Source organism: Lotus japonicus, chromosome 5 (assembly GCF_012489685.1).
Source record: "Lotus japonicus ecotype B-129 chromosome 5, LjGifu_v1.2".
Classification (NCBI taxonomy): Eukaryota; Viridiplantae; Streptophyta; class Magnoliopsida; order Fabales; family Fabaceae; genus Lotus; species Lotus japonicus.
Genome location: NC_080045.1, coordinates 44284512 through 44307543, shown reverse-complemented (window position 1 = coordinate 44307543; position 23032 = coordinate 44284512). Strand labels below are relative to the sequence as shown.

Here is a 23032-nt window from a genome sequence, read left to right as displayed (position 1 = left end):
TCATGATTGCATATAGAAGAATAATTTGCATTTTTACCAAAATAATTATAGTCAAATTTTCAACGTAGTATAATAAATTTTTAAATTATTATTTTACCCTCAAGGTTGCGAAAACTTCTTCTTTACTATATCTAAAGAATGACCAAAATTCATTAAAAATTCAATTTAGATCTAATTAATATTAGTTAACGGGTAAAAAATTACTTAATTTGTTAATGTATCAAAACTATTTTGTAGATAAGTTTTTGACCCGTGTCTTTTTGTGTATTAGCATGAAATTTTTTAAAATTTATATTATTTTTGTTATGATTATTAAAATAGAGTTTCTAAATTAACATAATAAAATTAATTTTACTTAAGTATAAGAAAATATAAATTTGAATTTTTTTTAGTTTTGCGATAAATGCGTTTGACTTTTTTAAGAAGCGTAATGTTTATATTTCTTTGTGGTTGTTTTCTAAATATTGAATGATTTAATTTAGTTTTTATATAAATATTTAACATTTTTTTTTTGTTTTGTGATGTCCTAACAAAACTTAACAACCTTCATGAGTTTTAGAACAGAAAAATCAAATGAACACTACATGTTCTCCAAAAATCATCAAATTTAAATTTATCATAAAGGTAGAAGAATTAAAAAAAATAAGAATAAAGAATGCTTGGAACTATTCTTAGAAATTGAACCCTTGTCTATTGTTGTTTTTCCTTCCAAAGTTCCAGTGGGGTGCAGAGGAAAGAAGTCCAACACTTCTTATTTACTACATTGAATGTTATGATATGAGATCCTCGGTTGCAGCGTCATATACCATTTGGCCATTATAGAGACTTGACATGGGTACAACCTTCTCAGCATGACTCATACAACTTACAGGTAGATGCACCACCGTGTCTGAGGTATACAATATGGGTCATTGAGGGCTGAGGGGACAACCTTTCGTGAAATTCTATGTTTTTTTAACAGGATGAACAAACAAAACCAAAAGAACTCATTATGGTTTTCTGTGGGTGCATAAATAAAGGAAATGATAAATGAAAAGAAGAACACATGTACCAAAACAAACAACATCCATTCAAGGGCTATAGCAAAATATCCAAAGAAAAATAAGGAAGTTGTTGTCATTAAAAAGATCAACCTTATAATTTTTCAATTGAGCAAAGAGAAGTGCCTGCTTTCATTAACACAATCTTCCTTAGGTTTTGAAATAGAACTTGGAAGATTGGATTGGTCAAAATAACTAACTTAAAAAAAAAAAATCATTCCGATATAGAATGATTGTATCAGTCCAAAATAGTTAGAATATACACATTCAAAACATGATATTCATAACTGGAACCTATGAGCTAACAGACAAAAACAAAAACTGATGAGGTGATATTAAAAGTGCATATTTCATCATCATCATCCTTTTTGGCACATATTTGCTTGGTTTATAAACTTTAAAAAATAATATATCATGGAATTCTAAATGAGATAAACTTTTATAGCAACATAATGAGTTATGTTTATTATTATTATTATTATTATTATTATTATTATTATTATTATTATTATTATTATTCCATTTTTTAATTAAATTAAATATACTTGAACCAATATGTCAGTTTGTAAAAGTAACTTTTTTTTGGTAAAATAAATATCGATATAAATTATATGAAAAATGCATTAAAATAAATTAACATAAGTGCATCACCTGATGAGCTATCATGGTCTACATCTTCGTCTTCATCAGATAAAACATGATCGTGGTCGAAATTGTGTGAAGCTGCTTAGCAATTTATAAGGGGAGTTTATTAAAAATATGCTATAATTTAAATTTTCATGTCAGTGGAAAGTCAAGACACTTGAAGAATCAATATCCTAACCGAGATCTAAAAGATGCATGGAATGTCCCCCGCCCCTTTTTTAACAATGCAATTGAGTTTCATCTTCGCTGATATCATTTTGAGTTAGACCACCTATTGAATTATGTGTACTCTTTTTCCTACCATAGGTTTTTATCCCATTTGGGTTCTTCCTAGGAAGGTTTTAATGAGACACAACGCTCAATGTAATTTCCTTGCTTCGGTTGGTATTTTGAAATGACTTATCTATGAGAGGATTGTTCTCATGAAACATTTCTTATTAATAATATTCCATTTTTTTGTAAAAATAAAGCAATAATAAAAAACCTAGATTAAATTAAATGGCAGATACTTACTTCTTATATCATTGACACGACTTCTCCAAACCTGTGAATTTCGGTTTCGTGTCGAGGCCTTTACATGGGAGATACATATTGTCATGCTTTGATTTGCTGCATTGTTTTGTTCAAATATTTCCATTTAAAAGATTTTTTAGGGAATATATAAAAGCAATTTAGATAATCAAGCAACGACACAAAATAACTGAATTTTTTATTTTTTATTTTGTTTTGGAAACATACCATTTGAAATGTTAGGTTGTTGAATACTTACAGAAGTTCCTTTATCGTTGACATGGTTTCTCTGAACCGGTGAATTTCTGCTTCCTGCCAAACCCTTTACATGGGAGATTCACAATGTTGTGTTTTGTTGTGGTATACAAATATTTACATTGAAAATATTTTTTAGAGAATATATAAAAATAATTTAATAAACAAACCACCAACACAACATAAATCAAATAAAAGTTATGTTACGATTAGAAATGTTAGATTGTTGAAACCTCACAGAAGTTCCTTGGCTCGATTGATTTGATTTTATGTTAGAATTAGGCATTATATGATAATGGTGGATTCATGAATGTTAAACTTATAGAAAAATTGGATAAGAAAAAAGAAAGAATTAAAAAATTGATATGTACGAAACTTACTTGTGTCGTTGGTCGAAGATCCATAATTTGATGAATTATGCTTGTGATCTTCATCTTTCAGCCTCATTTAGAGGGCGATAAACAATGGTTCTTTTGCAAACCAAGTTATCTGTTTTTGAGACTGAGGCATATGCAACAACGCGAAAGGGTGAGAAATCGTTTTAGAGATAAATATTTTTGAGTGAGAAATTGTGTGTTGAGATGAAGACTTTTTTGTTATTTATATAGTAAGCAAATGGGAATGGAGTTATAGAAGTGGAATGGTTTTTTCTCTTAGATTTAATTATTTATTTTTGTATCATTATTAGATACTTTGATGTAGGATTTTAAACCAATTTTGAAGGTTACAAATTTTTAAACTTCTTCTAAATTATTCTCTTAATTTATATGTAACTTCTAAATTGCATTAATATTTTTGTAAAATTTTTTGTGCATATAAAAATATGTAGCATATATGCACATTTAAGACATTTTTTATTTTCTATGCAATAATAGAAAGCATATGAGAATATGATTGTAGAATATGAATGGTTGTTGTAACATCATTAGGTAATTTAAAGTGGGATGCTAAAGGTTTATATTTTTAAACTTCTTATAAATTAATTTCTTAAATGTATGTAACTCCTAAATTGCCTTAATCTTTTTAACTTCTCATAATTCACTATTAGGCACTTTTTTTTTGCAAATCATTATTAGGCATTTTGGTAAATCAAATGCTTGTGAATCAACGGCTGAGATTCAATCCAAGTGAAATAAATTACTTTTTTACTAAAATACCCATGCCCAACTTTCATAGTTTTTAAAATTAATTGTTGAATGACTGGTTTGCCCCCAAAGCTGCTCAAACTCTCCCTTTATATAGTTTATAGATAGATAGATAGATAAGTAATGACATCTCTCACTTCTACTCTTATCTCACTCTGTGTGACGTGGAAAAATGGTATGGAAGTATTGCTTTCCTAAATTCAATCGCACATTGAGGGCACAAGGTTCGCCCTTCATCCTTAAATTCAAACTACACAGAAATATTCATGCTGCAAACGCGAGGCAACAAGCAAATAACCAAATGGGAGGAATATTCAGGAAAATTGTAAAAATCATAGGAAATGACCTTTTAGTCCCTTTTCTCTTTGTGGGGCTCATTAAAAGAAATGCCCCAATGCCACCATAGAAAGAATTTCCGACAATCATCCCTCCAGTATCCCACAATCATATACCTCAGATTGGGCCTATCATTTCAATCACATCACATTACATTTCATGACTGGCCTTTTTACTATACAACTTAATTACACACTACAAGCTGCTTTCACATATGTACATCAAAGAAAAACAGTTAACTTCTCTGGCACTGGCAAAATCAAAATATTCTCCGCTAGTCACACGACCGCGGGCAACATTTGCTTTCTCCTTTTCCACCCACCTAGCACCCAGCATTCTTCACAGATGCTTAACCAACCAAATGAACACATGCTCTTCACGCATATAGCTTGTTAGCTCTCTATGTGCCGTGTAGTCTCATCTTTTCTTTCTCAACCTTGTTTGCCCAGTTTCAATCTGGCCAGCATTCTTTAGCAATTTTTGTAAATTAGGAACATGAATCCGCCTTTTAACAATTGAGATCCACTCAGAAGCCCATGGTTAGGATTCAACAATATAATTGAAGACTGGCCAAGAGCTAAAAAGTCAGCACAATTAACCATCCTTGATCAGTTTCACCCCTGATTCAATGAACCTCGCAGACTCTCATCCGGTAGTGTCCATGAAAGCAAATGCCCACCCGAATCCCCACTCAAAAACTGTTTCAGATCGGCCGAGAGGTGCAGGGCAGTAACAGGATGTTTATGGAACTTAAGTACTTTGCGCAGGATCAATTTGTATTCTGGTTCTTTTGTACCAAAATTTAACCCTGCCAACCCACCAGAACCTGATTTGCTGAGGGAGCTATCTGGGTCAGAGCAGTGAACCATTTGCCACACTTTTACAGCTCCACTCTGATGACCTGTTGCATACCACATCGTGTCCTGCCAATCAGAAATTGTACTTCCAGTTACTGAGAGAATAGAATCAGATGGAAGTTGTGATGTGTAGATCATTGCCAGACAATCCCCATTGATACTCCAAACTGCAAGAAGAATACCAGCTGCTGTAACAATTTCTCCCGACAAGTCATTAACAAAAACTGCTGAAACAGGTGCTGGGAATTCTGGGAGCTGCCGTACAAATGCCATGGAACTGAGATCCCATATAATAACTGTGCAATCATCCGATCCACTCACAATAAGCATGTAAGGCTGGCTAACTTGAAGGCATGTGATTCTGGCTGTATGCCCACAAAGTGGCTTCTCCAGTTTCAAGCGCCTTATGGCACGGGGCCCAAACTTAGTAACTCTCCAAACATTAACTAGACCATCATCAGCCCCAGTAACAAGAATCTGACCATCATGGCTAACACTAGCACACTGAATTTGATTACCTCCATGTAAATTTTCATGTGTTGAAATAAGTCTATCTTGGTCATAGCTCAAAAATCTCAAACTACGATCAGGAAAGCCCCAAGCAACATATTTGGTATATGTTCTCGGTTTAAGCAAATTGTTTGTTCCTGCAATGAGAATTTTATCGTTGAGACTAACAATTTGAGTGATAGGTGAAGAACTTTTGCGAATCTCATGTGAAGCAAGATGACTGGAATGTTTAAGGGGATGGGGAGGAAGTTTTCTGTCAATCCGCCTTTTCACATGGGGCTTGAGGAACAATTGCTTTGGCGTCTGCCCAAAATGATTAATTTGTGCTAAAATGGATGCTTTCATTGCAGGGTCTGTGACTGAGTCTATGTCCACACTCCCTTCATAGGTGTAGTGATAGAACACATTAACTGCTTCTTCAGCAGCCTGTCCATGGTACAGAAAGAATAGATATTAGGAACAGGAGAGGAAGTATTCCTGAAGGCATATTTATTAACCTAGTCATCAATAAATTTTAGTTGCAATGTGGAAATGCAAGTGATGAAATAACCACAACTTTTAGCTAAGGATTTAATCAATGAGTAATAAAAGATTAGTGCCCACTTCAATACCAAGGTGGTCAAAATCAAGTGCCATGCCCCATGGGCAGGATTGCATGATTTAACAGGCCAAAACATGGATGAAAATCAGAGCTAATGTAGCACATTAAGACAAATGACAGAATTATACAGAAAGCTGTACAGTGCTAGAGATAAAATCATTATCTTCCCCTGCATTGAAAATAAAATAAGGCATAAAGACATCTTTCATCATGGGAGTCTCTCACGGTCATCTACCACGACTAACAAGATAAGAGCCTTCTACTAAATGATTAAAGTAGGAGCCACAAGATTGTAGATCTAAACATTTAACAGTAAACAAGCATGACAAGTTTAGCAATACAATAATAAGGTTCAGAAAATACAAGAACAGATAAACAAGGACAGCCGTATCTATACAGCGAAAGCTGACACCCACCTTCCCTCTTTGCTTAAAGCCAAAAATGAGGTCTATCCAGTGGTGCAAATTTTCTGAGACATAATCAGATTCAAGGGCTTCCCTATGCCTATTAATGAACTCCCGAGGACTACCTTTTGCCCATGGAGGAAGGATAACATCCCCAACCTGAGAAACACCAGAGTAATCAAATTTATTAGTAAATTAACCTGCATTTTGGTTCATGGAGACTTAAAATTAGCAAATATATGTTAGCACTAGGATAACCTTCTCGCCGGACTGTTTCTCTCCCAAGTCAAGGTTGAATCGATTCTCCAAGAACTCAGGCACGTAGAAAAATTCTGGAATCAGTTCCTTCACATCAGAAGTATTTCCCTTCCCAGCAGCACTGAACCATGTATCCCTTACACTATTGAAAAGGCGATCAGCATGGTCAAACTGGCCACCCTGTAGTTTTTGATTCTCTGCACTAAAAGGCGGCAGACGAAGAAGATAGAATAGAACAATTCCAGCACTTGAATAATGGGATCCATAATGAAACTTTGGGACCTCTGGATCATCCCAGCTCTCGTATCTAATAAAATATGATCAAAGTTAATGAGATGATAGATCAGAAGAAGAGGGAACTAACTTCTAAGATCAGGTGCATGGCTATAATTCTCTGTTTTCTTATAATTATTATAACATCTTAACTCAGGTAAAGTGTATAAACCTATGAATAATTTCCTTACGAATTCAAATATTGTTCTGATATTTCGTTCTTGAATATTACAACATAAGTTTAAGCACCATCTTTTTAATTATGCTCAAATGGATAAACATTTTGTCTGAATGCTTCTTGGAACTCAAGCTAAATATTTAAAAATTAAACCCCAGGAAAAACAACACATCATGTATGACCAAAGAAAAACCGCAACAAGAGACAAAATAATGACCACATTCAAAGACCCACCTTTTTATAAATTCATCTTCACCTTCAGGTGTCTGACATCCCATTGGTTTATCAAGCCTGCGAAATGTTTTTGGGTTGGAAAAATCAAGATTCTTACTCTCATAATCCGCAAGGACCCATGGGAATACTGGATATTGGGTAAGATCACTATAACCACGTCCAGCCAATGTGTTAAGATGCATGAGGTACTGGAAATTGCTTATTTCTCCATTTTGCCACCTCTTTGAAAAGGATTTTGCCATTGTCTTGAAAAGACGGCTACCCTCATTGCTTTCTTGTTTTGATGATCCTGAAATAGTTTTGTCCAACCTGATACAGTGCAGATTGATTAGGTTCAAAAACAGAAGTTAAAAAAATGGGAGCACACACAGCTGTGAGGCCCAAAACTGAAGCACCTAAAGAAGAAAAGCAGCACTTGAGTCATTGCACATATTTCAAGTCCTTAGATATTTTAAGCTACAACTCATAATATTTCCGCAAGTGCTAATATCACAAACTAACAATAACATCAAAAGCATTAAGCTACTAGCAATAGCTAAAAATATTAAAAACATTGAGCGAACTGACAGCGAAATGCAGTCAACAATTAAATCCAATGGAAATAAAACTTACATGCTATTCCGTGGAAGATTTATGGCAACTAGATTTTTAAAAACTTCTTCTCTCTCTTTTTTGTGGAAGACCAAAAGATCATTAAATCCATCCATGCTAAATATTTCAATAGCAACAGGACGAAGCTGGTAATCACGCTTCAAAATCTCATGAACACTATCAAGTTTCCACATGCGCCAAGGATGAGGTAAGTTTCCAGTGCTATGTACTTTCTCCTTGCCCCAAGCGCCACCACTATAGGCCCATGCCCTACCCCCAACCAATGACTTAGCTGTTGTGCTCCATGACAAAGTTGATTTGGATTGAAAATCTACACTGCCAGTAACGTCTTTCTTGACACCCAAAGCCTGATCAATAACTGACAGTTCATCTTCACAATCCTTCTCACAAAAACAACCAGAGTCATCAATATAGAAGTTTTCTATCACATACAAACAGAATTCACCTATCAGGAATATACCATCATGTTTGTCCAGACCTACAACCCGTTCACAGTTATATTTAAATCGGATTTTCTCAAATGGCTCGAGAAATGGTCTGATTAAGTATTCACCATTATCATTCAGTTCTTTATCAGACTTATCATCAGCAACTATAACATCATCAACTTTCACAGAGGAAGATTGCCTTGGAGATCCCATATCAGATCTTCCTTGTGTGCTTTCTTCTATGGGAACTGATACTGTACTAGATTTGGCACCTAGCTCAAGTGCAGAATGGAGGCTTGCTTCATTGATGCTACTAGCCTTGTCATCATTCCACTCATTCTTCTCAGAAACTGTATCTTGGACACCACCCAACTTATTGAAGTACGGTTCAAACAGCTCACCACCAGAAACATTTTGTTTGCCCCCATCAGCCAAGAGTTGAAAATAAGGTTTAGAATCTGATTCATCAGAACCATTTTCAATTTTTCCTCTAGACAACTCTGGTTTCTCTAATTCAAACTGTCCATCAAGAATATTTTGTATGGTGTCAATTTTAGGTTTGCAGCACTCAAGTTTTTTCCGCATTCGATACGGACCTTCAATAGGACAAAGTTGCCATTCTGGCTCTTCTGTCAAAGAGGGTTTACTGAGAGGGAATATTCCACGTTCATGCACAAGCTGCTGCAGATGGCATTGCCACTCACTCTCAGCATGTAGAATCCACCCATACTTATCCTGCCTAACAACTCTCAACTCAGTGGACATTGCATCACGAACTAAATCCAGTGCATATCTTCGCTCATTTACCTGCTCCCAGTGTCGTAAGTCCAATTTTGCAGCATCTCGAGATTTCCTTCCCACTTCCCTCTTACGACGACCCTCCATCCCTTTGATTCTTACTCCTGGAAACTTTGCTGATCCTGCAATATACTGCACCCACATAATTCCAGCACACTGCTCCAATACCTTATTCACAGTTTGTTCAGAATTCTGATGCCACTCAAAAAACTCAGATAGACTTCTAGTCAATAATTTATCAAAACCACCATGAAGCACATCAAGTTGCTGCCCTTGATTTGGCTTAGAAATAAGTAAGTCTTCTAATGCAGCTCTCCTATGTACCAGAAGATACTTAAACACATCAATGGCATTATTCTGTACATTTTGTCTTCTATCACCGAGAAGAGCTATTAGATTCATAGATAAACAGCAATTAAGATCTGTATCGGTATTGCTGGGACAGAATATAATTCTTCTATGAGCAACCAATAATTGCAAGACTGTGCATATGTCAATTCCTGAATCATCTTGAGGGGAAGTTGCGGATAATCTCTTTTTAGATTCAGTGAGCAAACCCAACTGTGAAAGAAGATCATCTTCCCCTATGCTGACTAAAAATGATGGAAGGAAGCAATATAATATCATTCGATTAGTGTTTTTAAGAATCGAATGAATATAAGCCTCAAGTTGCTTACTTCCTCTTGAAATTGATAAGAGCCTCTTTCCAGCAGGAGCAGCTTCTTCAATTCTACCATCTTTGTTGGACAATTGTAACATTGACAACAAGAACTCCAGAGTTTTTAGTACCCCTGAAGGCTGAGGAAATGCACCCATGTATACACGATCCACTATCATCCAGCACAAAGCATCTAAATTTGAAGACCAGCGAATCTTATCCAATTTTTTCTCTTCTTCTTCATCATCACGCAATAGTCGTCTTTCAAGGAAGTTTATAAATCTACTAAGGCATAGGCCTTGGAAAACCAACACAGATTCACTATCAGCATAAAGAGGAACACTTTCCAAGATGTTCTCTATGAGCTGTGATGCTTTCACCTGCTCCGTCATAAAATCAGCAAGGACTTCTGCAATGAAATCCAAAACCGCAGTAGCTCCTGCAGAACAAGGACCACCCCCATATCCTGAATCATCTATATCCAAAAGCATCTTTGATGTTACAGCAATGAAATTATTAGCGGCAGATGGCCCTTGAGAACTAGACTTCAGGTTTGAAGATGGATCAAACTCCCAGGCTGACATGGAAGAATCAAAAGAAGGAGTAGCAGTTAAGGGAGATTTTGCTTCATTATGATTTGCACTTCCAAGCCAAGATGCCAATGCAACAACTGGTGATGAAGAAGGTGTAAGGGGAATTCTAGAACTGGACTTTTCTGAAAAGGCAGGACTGTCCAGCACAGTATAAGATGCAGCACTCTGAGAATCTGTTGGCAGTGTAATTTCCAAATTGCCTTTGATACTGCGAAAGCTGAATTCATGTGCACTGGAAGCAACAGATCCTTGATCAGCATTATCACCATCCAAGCTCTGAGCAGTTCGTATAGCGTCACGGACAGATCTATTTGACTCCAGCTCAGATGCAGTAACATTATTCTCTGATCTCTCCCCAGCCATAGAATTTCCTGGTGCAGCCATATCATCAGAACTTGTACTTACCTGCCCTTGAGGAAAGCTTCCAAGACTGATAGATGTTTTAACAGACTGATCCTGATCAAGTGGCAAGCTAGAAAATGTATTTTGGGAACTGCAAGTATCATCACCATCAATCAAGGTTTTTTCTTCTGTGACTGAGGAGAGTTCTTTAGCCATTTTAACAGCATGGGCAGCCCTGTAATCACAAAATATTTAGTTCAATAAAAAGCACCCATTTCATGTAATGCAACGTCAGCAGTCAGTCAACCTGTGATTATAGCAAGGATATCAAAGAGAATGGAAATAGATGCAAAGAGGTCATATCAAAACAAACCTCACACAAGAAAAATACAGGTCAATGCAGCTCTCAAGAAATTCTGCACGTCTACAAACAGTAGTAAAAGGGGGACACATTTTCGCGAGATCGACCATAAATCTTAGAACTGAAGTTGCAGCAGCAGGGGCTGATGCCTCACCACCCATAAGGCGAGCGGCATATGTCTTGTGCATCAGAGCCTCCCCCTGAAGCTCACCAGCCATGTCTGAATTTCCCTCTACAAGCTCAGCTACAAGGCTTGCACCAACCTGGGAAAGGTTACCAGTTTGGTGGGCAAGCATTGATTGCATGCTTACTCTATCAAAAGTAGTTTTTGCCATAGCAACCACAGAATCCAACAATTCGACAAACTTAAGTTCTATATAACTTCCATCACTTGGCATAAGGGCGTGAAAGTCCAACATGCGGACCTCTGGTAACCTAGGATAAACTGGCTTGCCAAATATCAAACAGAACAAAATATAATAGATGTCTGGGGAATCATAGAAACTGGGGAGCACCCGAACTAAACCTTGATAACCTCCACCAGTGCGAAATTTAAGTGCAAATGTTGGAGAGGACGTAAGACACACACCAAGTAGAGTCATGATCCATCTCATACTTGTGGGATGAACTGCTTCATCAAGAAAATATGTAATTAACTTCGAAGAAACAACTTTATGCCATTGCTCAAGCAACTCTTCTGATTTAATAGTGACTTGTAGATCAATGAGCATCTCTAGTAACATATTTCTGACAATTACATGTTTCCCCATTGACTCTCTCATAATTGGGCGTTGTGGCACCAACCCTGGTGGATCAAATGTCATAATCACAAATCTGACCACATTTTCAAGCTCGGAAGATAGAAAACCATCTTCCAGAATGACCCCAAGCAACACAACCAATTTTTCGAGGACAGAAACTTCAACATCACCCCTTTGCAACGTCACTAGTAAATGTTGAACAAGGTTAATTCGCCGCAAAACTGTAAGATTATGATTTCTGTACCAATGCATGGACACTAAATTTTCAAGAAATCCAAGTAATGAAATTTGGATTGAAACCGAGGCTGTTACCCACAATGTCCAATCCAGTAAGACATGTTCAACCATGTCAGCATTTGACAAGACAACGCAATTCGAAGTTTCAGCAGCAATATCAGTATTTTCCAGCTCTGAAATATGACTAAATGAATCCTTTTGTACAGAAAAATCATCCATGTCTCCATGAGAGCCAATAGAAGAACTCTCATCATTAAACTTTGACAAAAAATTATCCTCAAGACTGCCTTCCTGCAGAGATGCTGCAGGGGACAAAGTAGTTTGAGTAGTTTCCAACTTTTTGGGCTCAGAAAATGATGCTTCACAAGCAGCAATCTGAAAGAAGATCTCAAGAGACTGCATGTCAAATAATGACATTCTACGGCGGAGAAAAAGAGCAAGCAGATGGTAGCCCCTATATGTTTGCATGTCCTTAAGATTCTGAGGATTTTGATGAAGCGCACAAGCAAGTAGAGTCAAGGCCATATGCAGCATATCCCTAGTTTCTGCAGCTTCAACAAGAGCAAGGACAAGTTCCATTCCACCAATAGAACGGATAGTCTCTCCAATCACACCATGCTTGCAGATATAAATATCTCCACACAGACGTCCAAAACGTGGAATACCTGCAATGACCAAAATGACAATAAAACTGAGATTGAAGAAGCAAATCCAGTAGGAGAAAGAAAATAAAGATGTAACTTCTTAAATTAAGTTACACACCTCCAATAGGAGAAGCAGCAGCTGACATAGGATCAACCAGATTGAGCACTGAAAAACTACCTGACGACCGAATAAATTCAGTCGAAGTTCCATCAAATGCAAAAATTAGCTTCTTTCCTGCAAGCTGTAAAGAAAGGTTTCCAAGTCTCTCCAAATCCCAGACAATTCCACTCCCATCTGCCTTTAGATCTCCCTGCCTGCTGGTAGCATCCACTCTCTGACCATTAGCAACCAAAGTCAAATCAGCATCTAAAGAATCTAATATGGCCATACTACCACCACCACAAGCCTGGTTAGGTACGAATTGCAGAAGATCTGTGTCCTGGAAGAGTCCTCTATATCCTCTACCAAGTATATACATAAAACATATACAGCCTGGTGTAAGCACTTCCTCAAAAAGATAGCAAGAGCGTAGTTTCCATTTAAAGTCGCTGACTCTAGCCTTTCCAACTGATGTACCGATTGTGACTTGCAGTGGTTTACCAGGTGGGGAGGGTGAATATCCTAATTTTCCAGTGTGTCTAAGTTTTCCATTTAGATAAACATATGCAACACTAGCTTGAAACAGCCCAGCAAGAGCATTTGGTTTGCTGTGAATTACTGCAAGATGATGCCACCGTCCTTCCTCAAGTTCTAAACCAGAAAATGATAAGAATGAAGAGTTGCTGGTTGCAAGTGTTAGAACACCATCCTCCTGTAGATAAAGTTCAGCATAGGTTGCATCATCGTTGTTAGTAGCACCAACAGAAAATATCCTTAAGATATGTCGCTCATGCAGTGCATTTGAGCCAGAGCGCTTCTTGGAAGGGACACATTTTGAAGGGTCAGTGTCTTTTGATTGTGATTTTAAAAAATTTTGGAACTGGAACCAACAAACAAATGAATAACCAGCAGCTGGAGGCCATGATCTTTCACCCAATGAAACCTGAATAGCAGCATGCCCAATCTTGCTCATATCCATCTCCATAAACGGTGCTAGGGAGATATTTTCTGAGGCCATATCTTCCATCAGAATTAATTTTTCCATCATTTCCACAATCATATTACCAGAAATTTTCATCCTCATTTGCAGAACGTATCTGATGAGCATGCCAAATTCAGATGCAGATAGCCTAATCAACAGAAACATATTGTTATTCAAATATAAAAAGAGGAGCAGATTAAATGGATGCATTAGCTTTTAGACAACAGTAAATAAAGATAAGCATCCTACCTGTAGGAACCAAGGACTTCCACAATCCTCAATGCATAAGAAAGTAATGAAGATGAACCAAGTAGAAAAGGGTGGACTGTCTCCAGCAAAAGTTCCACACAACCTATAGATACCCGAAAAAATCAATTGAGCACTGAGCATTTAAGAAAAGCAAATTAAACCACACAATGTAATACATACCTACGGAGGTGAGGCTTTCCTGATTAAAAGGGCCAGCACGAGCCAACTTTTCAATTAACTCTAAAAGTTTTAGCTGCACCATAGGAGTAAACAGCAACAATGAGCGAATCAGAATCTTAATAGCCCCAGCATTGTACACTCGCTCTTTATCAGGATTAATTGGACCTGATGGAGTCAGTAAAAGATAATGAGAAGACTCATTCTCGATTGTATTTGATTTTGTCAAACCCTCTGATGCTAAGAAAGGTGGAATCACTATTTCAAGGGCAAGCTCCAACATCAACTGGATGACTTGTTTTTCATGCTCAACACAAAGTAAGCCAGACTCACATAGAAGATCAAAGAAAGTTTGTGATGATATAATTGCATGAAGCTTCATTCTATTAACAGCATTGTCTGACACTCCAGCAGTCACAACACGCAACAAATATGTTAGAACCTTTATGTAAACATTCAATGAAGATTGGTCAAAGTCCCCACCATCACTTTGGAACCCATGGAGTGTAGTAAGCAAAAGAGAAAAACCGGTGGCTTCACCAAAAATCTTCTGAGCAGAGTTATTAACTCCAAGGATCCGCCACAATGCTCCCATTGTGTCACATATTGCATCATGGGAAAGCCGGTATTGGGATCCCAAAGCACTGGTCACCATTCCACTTTTCAAAATTTCAACCAACACACCTAACTCTTCGGAATGAACCTGGTAGAAGTTATAATCAGATAATTAACTTGATGATTTCAAGTGAGAAATAACACAACATGAGTAATCTTACAGGAAGGAATGAAGGATGCACTCCGAGACATTAGTGCATTCAAGAATAATCTTTTTTCTGATTAATATTTAATAACAAGCTTATTATATTTAATCTACAAACAACCAAAATTTAAAATTCAGAAAATTTTAAAGTCAACAAACCTGTGAGGTATCTTCAATTATAAGACATGATAATATCCTGAGGACCCCAGGACGATGCACATCAGACACCAGAAAAGGTAGCATGGCAGTCACACCACTAGCTGAGCGAAATGCAGCTTGATTACCCTCAGCTTTCTTCAATAAAGATACCATGCAGTCCCATGCAATGGCAATAGTACCTTCAACGTCAAAAATAGGGAATTTCCCAGAACCTGATTCCATAAGCTTGGGTGAAGTAATAATAACATCCTTATTGCCCAGATGCTTCTTGAAGCTGCTTGAGCCGTTTTTCTTATCCAACTGGTTGGAGTTGACATTCTGTTGATCTGGACTCAAAATCCTGTGTTGCTTCAAATCATCTAACATAACTTCCAAAATACCAACTTCTCGCAAAACTTTCTTGTACTGTTGGTCAAAGGACAAGAGTTTTACGAAGAACGAAAGTATTGTCTGCTTCAACTCAGATGTAATTGGTTGCTGCAATAAGCAGCAAAGTGAAAGTAATTCTTGCTCAGGAACACAATTTACAACAGTCACAGCATACTCAAGAATTTTCAAGATTATCTCTTGCAAAGAAGAAGGAAAACCAGCCATATTTAGGATTAAAAGAGGAACAGTTCTTAACTGTTGACACAACTTATAGTTATCTAGATGACCTGAAAAAATTTTAAACAGTCTATTTAATACTTCGGCCTGCAACTCCCGATTACTGGCTTTGAGGAGAATATCTTGTAACATCTGGACTGCTTCAAGGTCCTTAATTTTATCATTGTCCTTATCCCATAATTCATCACCAAGCCAATCACTAGATAAGGTACGAGTTTTGCTATGACCACCACCCTTGTTCTGAGAAGATTTAGAACCTTTGCCGCCATAGTTACGTGGAGACTCATTTGGCCCAGTTTGAGCTAGACTAACAAGAACATCTAGCAACCTAGATAATGTGGGTGAAAGATATTGAATGGAGGACTTTTCTTGTCCACTGGAATTTTGTTCTCTGCTGCTTTGTGACCCATCTGAAGCAACATCTTGGTCATCAAATGTATGAATAGATTGAAAGCCCTGATTTTTTGTCATGTTGGACAGAGTTAGTGCAAATCGAACAAGAAATTGATATCCATGAGCATTATGTATATCCTCTCGCAGTCTGACACCACCAGCCTCTGCAAAAAAAATATATAAGAAATCATAACTACCTAACCTTGGGGGGTGGGGATAGACAGCTTTTAAAATATAGTTTTCAGCAACCATGGAAAATAGAAATGCATTCAACCAGTGTTTAGACAATGATACTGTTACCGTGGTTGTCAAACTCGTGATTCTACATAGGGAAAACGAATTGACTTGGTCACAAACTCATTTTGCACTGACACGGGTAGACTTGCTCAAACTCGGTCAAACTCAGTCAGAATCACGAGGCTACACCTAGTTGGCGAGTCAGATGCAAATCTCTAACCCTAGCCTAAATGATACGGTATAGTATCATTGTACAACATGACAAGTTTTCTTAAGTATTTATTCATTTTTGGTAAACTCTTACGAGTCTGAGTCGAGTCTACAGACCCAAAAAGAGTCTGCGTAGACTCGCGAGTATGACAGCCTCGTCTGTTATAATTATGGAAACTCCATTAATTCCTTTCCAGATAATAGAAAATTACCAGCTCTATATGACAATTCTACACACTTGAGTAACAAGTCAACAATTCCTACAGCGTACGCAGAATCTCCACAATCAGGATCAAAATCTTTCACAGCCGATAAAAGAACTTTTATCTGCATTGAAGAAAAATACATCACATGAGGTTGATTTCAAATTTACGAAATAATACCATTAACAATCTGAATCATTACCACTGCAATATCCTACAACAATGATAAGAGCTGCATATACTAATTTCATGATTTATGAGAAGGACCTCAAAGCATCATTGAACAGGATCAGTTGACAAAAGATACGTTCAAACAAATAAAACAGTATTTTCAATAAAATTATCTATCTTGTTAAGAAGTCAAATGATTTCATTGCACCTGTAGAGTTATAGGTTGGTTTACAACAGTTTCACAGACTAAATGACAGCTTTCAGAACTGTTTTTGCTTGAAAGTTCAAAAAAAAAAAAAAAATTAGTACAGATGTTATCCTTATGAGTGTGATTACTAGACTTTTGTTGAAATAACAGTCTTGGTTCCGCAAGACAAGATTGTACTAGTTCTAAACCAGTCAGTTCAACATCCACCCCTATATATTAATTTAGTCCTCATTCTTGAATCTCATAAAGCCCAACATTTCTTTCTCAATAAGTCACGTTCTTCTACATATTGTGGCATTTCATGAGATCTCACATCAAATAGAAATCCTAACAGTACTAATTACCTTTTAAATAGTTATCAGCTTCGCATATAGATATAGTTGTGTGATCAAAATGCTTTCCTGATTTTCTTAATTCCTTTAATCAATAGTTAAATTGAATCAACCAATCAGTAAAATCAAATTACCAACAGTAAAGGCTATTTTGAATATATATATATATATATTTATATATACATTTAGTTATTATTACTTTTTTAAATATGCATCAGGTGGCCGTGGCCATATGGATGCTTTTGCCATTGAATAACAGATCTGCATTGCTATAGCAAAAACGCACATTTTTTTATGAAATATACAATATATTTTACATATTGTAATTCACAGTACAAGGACCACAATGTGATGTAACTTCATGTTAAGAGTGCAACATCTTATAGCATTGCACACCGGTTCTCTCTTCATTTTGCATACAACGACAAGAAGTGGCCAAAAGGAGATCTTCTCATCACAATATTCAAATCCTATAACTACACCAACCCATCATTTGAGCCAAAGCCTGAAAGCAAGCCAATAAGTTTCTATTCTGGTAGACTTAATAATGTATCATTTCAGAATAGTCCACTGATAATGTTGAAACATTGGCACATACTAGCAAAGTGGTAAAGCTGAACATAAACTACATGATAATTATGTATAAAAACAAAAAAGAATGATAATAATATAGAGTGGGACAAGTTCTTTCATCTACGATACGTATTAAAATTTGAAAGGAAACTGACATACCAGATGATGCTTCCGGATGTATTTGGCTGTGCTCCCGTTGTCATTGACCAAAAGAAGACCCAGTATCTAGAATTATATAAGCAGCAGCAACATGAATATTCAACCATCAAAAGCATGAAATTAGCTCAAACTACTCATCATAAGCAACATTTATAGCATAGTCGTCAGAATTTTGACTGCAAAGAAATGCACTCCTCCTTACCTGCATAGCATGTCTATGAAGTTGTATGCTGTGCAATGGAATAAGTCCTTCCTTATAACGAGAGAAGACAATCAAGGATCCCTTCGCAACCGTTTGAAAAAGTAACTGAAGAGAATCATCCTCTATCAAACTCTGTGCTGCTGATGGATGGCTTGCGAGTGCTTTCATGATATGCACGACGCTTCCCTCTACCTACATGAGGAAAATAGATTGAAATGCAACGTAAGAAAGTGCACAAAAATGACCTTGGACTATCCCAATTATTTACTCATAACCATTTCATGTTTTTATACCCTAGCTCTATGGAAAGGGTTAGGACTAACTCAATATAGATCTTATGTGACTAACAACTAGAATTAAAGTCTCCTATTAGATGTTAATATATTCAATTTATCAGGGACCTTCCATGCTTAAAGTTGCCATAAACGAGAAAAAACTCTTTAGAGTAAAATTGTCCTTTCCATCATGCGTTAAATCACAGATAGAAGTGCTCAAGTTACACATATCATGGAAGAGAACAGAACCTCTAGCCGGCGGCCTTGCCCAACATCACCATTGTACTCTTTTTGCAATACCAACTGTTCTTCATGATCACTAGCACTATTTGGCCGTTGAATGGTTACATCAGGGTCGAGAAGGGCATTGAGAACATGAATGAGACAGCAAAATATCCCAGAGTCAAGCAGAGATTGTTTGTCAATAGGCTGAAAAAAATGCAAATATAAACCACTGCTTAGTTCTCATGAAAAAAAAAATTTATGGAATATACAATTATGCATTTATAAGAAGTTTTAAAGCCACCCCAAGAAGTTACAGGACTAAACAATAAACCCCTTTAAACACAAATGAAAAAAAGTATGATAGACCAAGATCTGCAATGTTAATTAAAGGGAGATTTCCATCAAAACAAGCAGCAGATGTCAGATGGAACACAACTTGCAAGTTTTCTGTCAATAAAGTATAGTGAACTACAGCTCCTAGTATTGATGCTGATGGCACAAAAACTTTTAAAAAGCATACCCCAGAAACAAGGATTTCCACTGAAGTTAATAAATTTGCTCCTGGACTGATGTCATCCTGCGCACAAGGGTATTATCAATAAATTGGGGAAAAATATGAGCAGTAAAAATCAGTCATACCAAAAAAGAAATGCCTAACACAAACCTTTGTGACTTCAGAGAAAAACTTTAAAACTTGAGCAACATCCAAAGATCTTGTTTTGCTGCTAATTTTTAACTTATCTATATCTGTGACAAATGCTCTTCCCACAACAAAAGAGAATATATGTGTTTCAACTAACCTGTTCACCGTAAACATTATGGAAAGTCAGTTAACAAACCCCAATTATCGAGATGAATAACATATTTTAGTATCTTTAAGAATGGCATATACCTTCAAGCAGGAAATAAATGCAGTCTATATTTTTCAATATTCTAAAGATCTATGCATGGTAGAATAAGGTAATTTTTCACTTTTAACTAAAAACACCATCCAGATTTTAATAAAATCCTTTTTCACATTTTGCACCACAAAGGGCTTCAACCACAGGTTTGAAGTTCCTTTGATCACCAAGAGTGTTTCCACATTAAGTCCACAATTTTGCATATAACCATTTAAGTTATAACATCATACATTTCACCATTTTCACCTTCGTCAATGCTAATTTATATCCTAGCATCATAACATAAAAGCTAAGCACGCAAGTGACATTATTGCACCATACACCAGTAAAGCCAATACATACAACAAAAAAAGCATGTTGCAACCAACTGACAGTCTAACATAGATCAGGTTATCCTTCTAGAAAGTCGAAACCCAACAATTCCATGACTCAGGCAAAAACATTTCCTACCACTTTGCATGTAGATTAAGATAGCAATGCAACAAAGCTAAGGAGAAATTGTTTCTTTACATGGTAACTAATTGAGCTACATTCACTTGCTGGTTCACTAATCTACAAAAGGCATCTATACTGAAATTCAACGCCGCTTCTTTTTCCTGCAAGGGCATGAGAAAGCATTAGCAACTCTTAAGTTCCTCATCTAATGCAGGTCAAATATGCATGAGACCACCAAAGAAGGAGAGTAATAACGAGAACCTTCTCAGAGCTGGATGACCGAAACTCTTCCCAGAATCTCTTGAAGTCCAATTCCAATTCATGTTTATCCCTGATATAAAGCTAGAAAAGGTCACAACCACATCTAACATCATAACCAAAGCATGTCATAATTAAAAACAATTCATGAGAATCAGTCCTAACCAATTATGAAACAAAGAAGAACTTGAAATTGGATACATAATAATATAAATGGATTCTAATATACAATATAATCAAAAGTAGACTGAAAAAATAAACCAAGATGAGTCATGTTCTAAAATCTGTCAATGCTGCCATGTGCCACCAAATTTATAAATCAGTTTACATGTCCACCCATGAATGCATGTGATTTGTTCCGTGTTGTCAAATAGCGGATATCGCGGCGTTATAGCGTAGCTCTCTGAGCACTCACCATTATCCGCTATTTTCCGCTTTGAGGGCTTGACATACGGACTTTTGGCTTTCCACTATTTTACGCAATTCGCGATTAACAACACTAGATTTGGTTCATTCATTTAAACCATTTGCTAATTCTAATCAATAAATATGACCATTTGGTGGCCATTAAATAACTAGAAAGCATATAAGCCAACTTGCCCAAAATTTGAAACCCAACTCGCCAATTGAGCTATCTATGCAGAATAACCTATATTGCAGTTAAGCTTCAATAACCGACAACTAGTAATCTTGTGTGCACCACACAGTAGCACAAAACTGAAACACTACTATAGTAAAGAAGTATTTAGTAAAAAAAACAGTCAAGGAAATGAAGTTTAGTTGTACAAGATAAAAATTTAATTACTAAACCACGGGAATAAGTTAAAACTTAATAGTGAAAAAAATATTGGCAATCTCATGATAAGATTAAAAACTGAATAAGTAAATAAATTAACAAATAACATTAACACACACTCCCGAGTACGCATCGCAATTTAAGAACCCGTTTCACTAATTTCAGGCCGTTAAACGATTAAGAAAAAATAATGTTGGATTGAGAATGAAAATCCTTTTACTTACTGATTTTTTTTTAACCCCACGGTTTTCCAAACACACCATAACCCTGCAATTAACTAAACTGAGTTGGGAAATCTCCTCACAACTTAAGCATTAATAATCAACAACTCAGATAAATAGTGCCACAAACAAGATTAAAAAACACTAGCCAGCAAATAGAAACTAAACTAATAAACCCCCGCGGGGAGAGTTAACCCCACCATGATGTGGATGTTCCCGGCTCGAACTGGATTACCTCCGAAGGACACCTGTCTTACACCAAAAAAAAAAAAAGAAACTAAACTAATAAAGGATCTTGCAACTCAACATAAGTCCATGTTTGCTTCAATGATTGAATCAAAAATCCATTTCACCATTTCTTAGTCCAAATTTCAAAAAGCACAACCACCACTTCTCTATTAATCCCTAATTACAAGCAAATCGAAGCCAATGCAATGCTCAAACACAATGTTCATTGCTCAACAAACTCAACCAAAAAAAGAAACATATTAGAAAATAGTAAAATTATCAGACCTGGTAGGAGACGACGAAGAAGATGCTTGCGCAGCTGAGAAGGCGGCGGCATTGCTATCGCGGCGAGGCGAAGACGAAGAAGAAGAAGCAGCAGCAGCAGAAGCAGAAGAAGAAGCAGAGGGTGGCGATTGAGTAAGGCCAACCTTCTCTTTGAAGTCCTTAAGCAATGTAACCCATTTCATCGTTCTCCCTCCGATCCAACCACCCTAACACGACGATCCTCCTCGATGATTCCCCTTCTTCTTCTTCCCCCCTCCGAAAAGGGAAAAAGAATCAATCACCATTCAAGATCTGCACGATCCGTTTCGTTGTTTTTCTCTGCTGCTTCTATCTCTGGTTTTGATTTTATTTTTTTAATTCAAAAAAATTGGTTTGATTTTGATGATCATCAATCTAATTTTTCGGAAAATGTTTCGCAGCCCTAGAAAGCGAAGAAGAAGGAAGAAGGAAGAAGAAGAAGCTAACGAAAATAAGAACAAAAAGCTGGTTTGATAATTGAAAATGTTGAAAATGAAAAATGCCAGCTTAGATTTCTTTCAAAAATTGATTAACGAAAAATCTGAAGAAATCGCGTTTTCTCTTTGCCTCTTTCGGACGGCCACGCTCTACAATGCAACCCTCTTAAACTCTCTCGTCGCGCTCTTGTGACAGTAATATATTATTATATTATATACTTTATATTTTATCTATTTTCTATTTTGGTCCTCGGCCACGTCATCGTGGGGTCCACGAATGGGAAGCTTCCACGTGGGATCCCGTGATTGAAGGAAGGGAAAATGAAAATACGTGAAAGCCTCGTCTCTCCCACTCTCTTTCTCTTTTGAGTTCTGAGTCTTGTTCTTCTTCTACGTGCGGTTTGGTTGAATTGAATTGGAGTGGAGTACTTTAGGTAGATACATTCCTCCTTTGACATTTGGTTGTGACATGTGACATGTGACATGTTGTTAATAGGTAATGATTTTCTATTTGTTTTGGTTTGATTATTAGGCTGCTTTAATTGTTATAT

At 36.6% G+C, this 23032-nt stretch overlaps 1 protein-coding gene across 1 annotated transcript; it reads right to left on the bottom strand.

Moving 5' to 3' along the window:
* Nucleotides 1-3889: 3889 nt before the first annotated feature.
* LOC130721184 (protein SPIRRIG) lies at nucleotides 3890-22646 on the bottom strand. The gene is made up of 19 exons (XM_057571928.1): nucleotides 22027-22646; nucleotides 20500-20569; nucleotides 20314-20399; nucleotides 19566-19701; nucleotides 19422-19478; nucleotides 18926-19105; nucleotides 18402-18593; nucleotides 18200-18265; nucleotides 16766-16880; nucleotides 15108-16270; nucleotides 14192-14891; nucleotides 14012-14114; nucleotides 12799-13910; nucleotides 11051-12701; nucleotides 7859-10912; nucleotides 7247-7555; nucleotides 6562-6868; nucleotides 6316-6462; nucleotides 3890-5724 (listed from the first exon to the last, which is right to left on the bottom strand). The coding sequence occupies exons 1-19, from the start codon at nucleotides 22206-22208 to the stop codon at nucleotides 4546-4548; spliced, it is 10809 nt and encodes a 3602-aa protein (XP_057427911.1). The 5' UTR covers nucleotides 22209-22646; the 3' UTR covers nucleotides 3890-4545.
* Nucleotides 22647-23032: the final 386 nt, after the last annotated feature.

Bases quoted from the DNA above. Each gene is read 5' to 3' on its own strand.
- LOC130721184 (XM_057571928.1), bottom strand. From the start codon at position 22,208: ATGAAATGGGTTACATTGCTTAAGGACTTCAAAGAGAAGGTTGGCCTT. The intron at 18,266-18,401 runs GTAAGGAGGAGT...ATATAATTCTAG, and splicing joins TTCATAGACATGCTATGCAG to ATACTGGGTCTTCTTTTGGT. The intron at 6,869-7,246 runs GTGGGTCTTTGA...ATATTTTATTAG, and splicing joins GAAGATGAATTTATAAAAAG to ATACGAGAGCTGGGATGATC.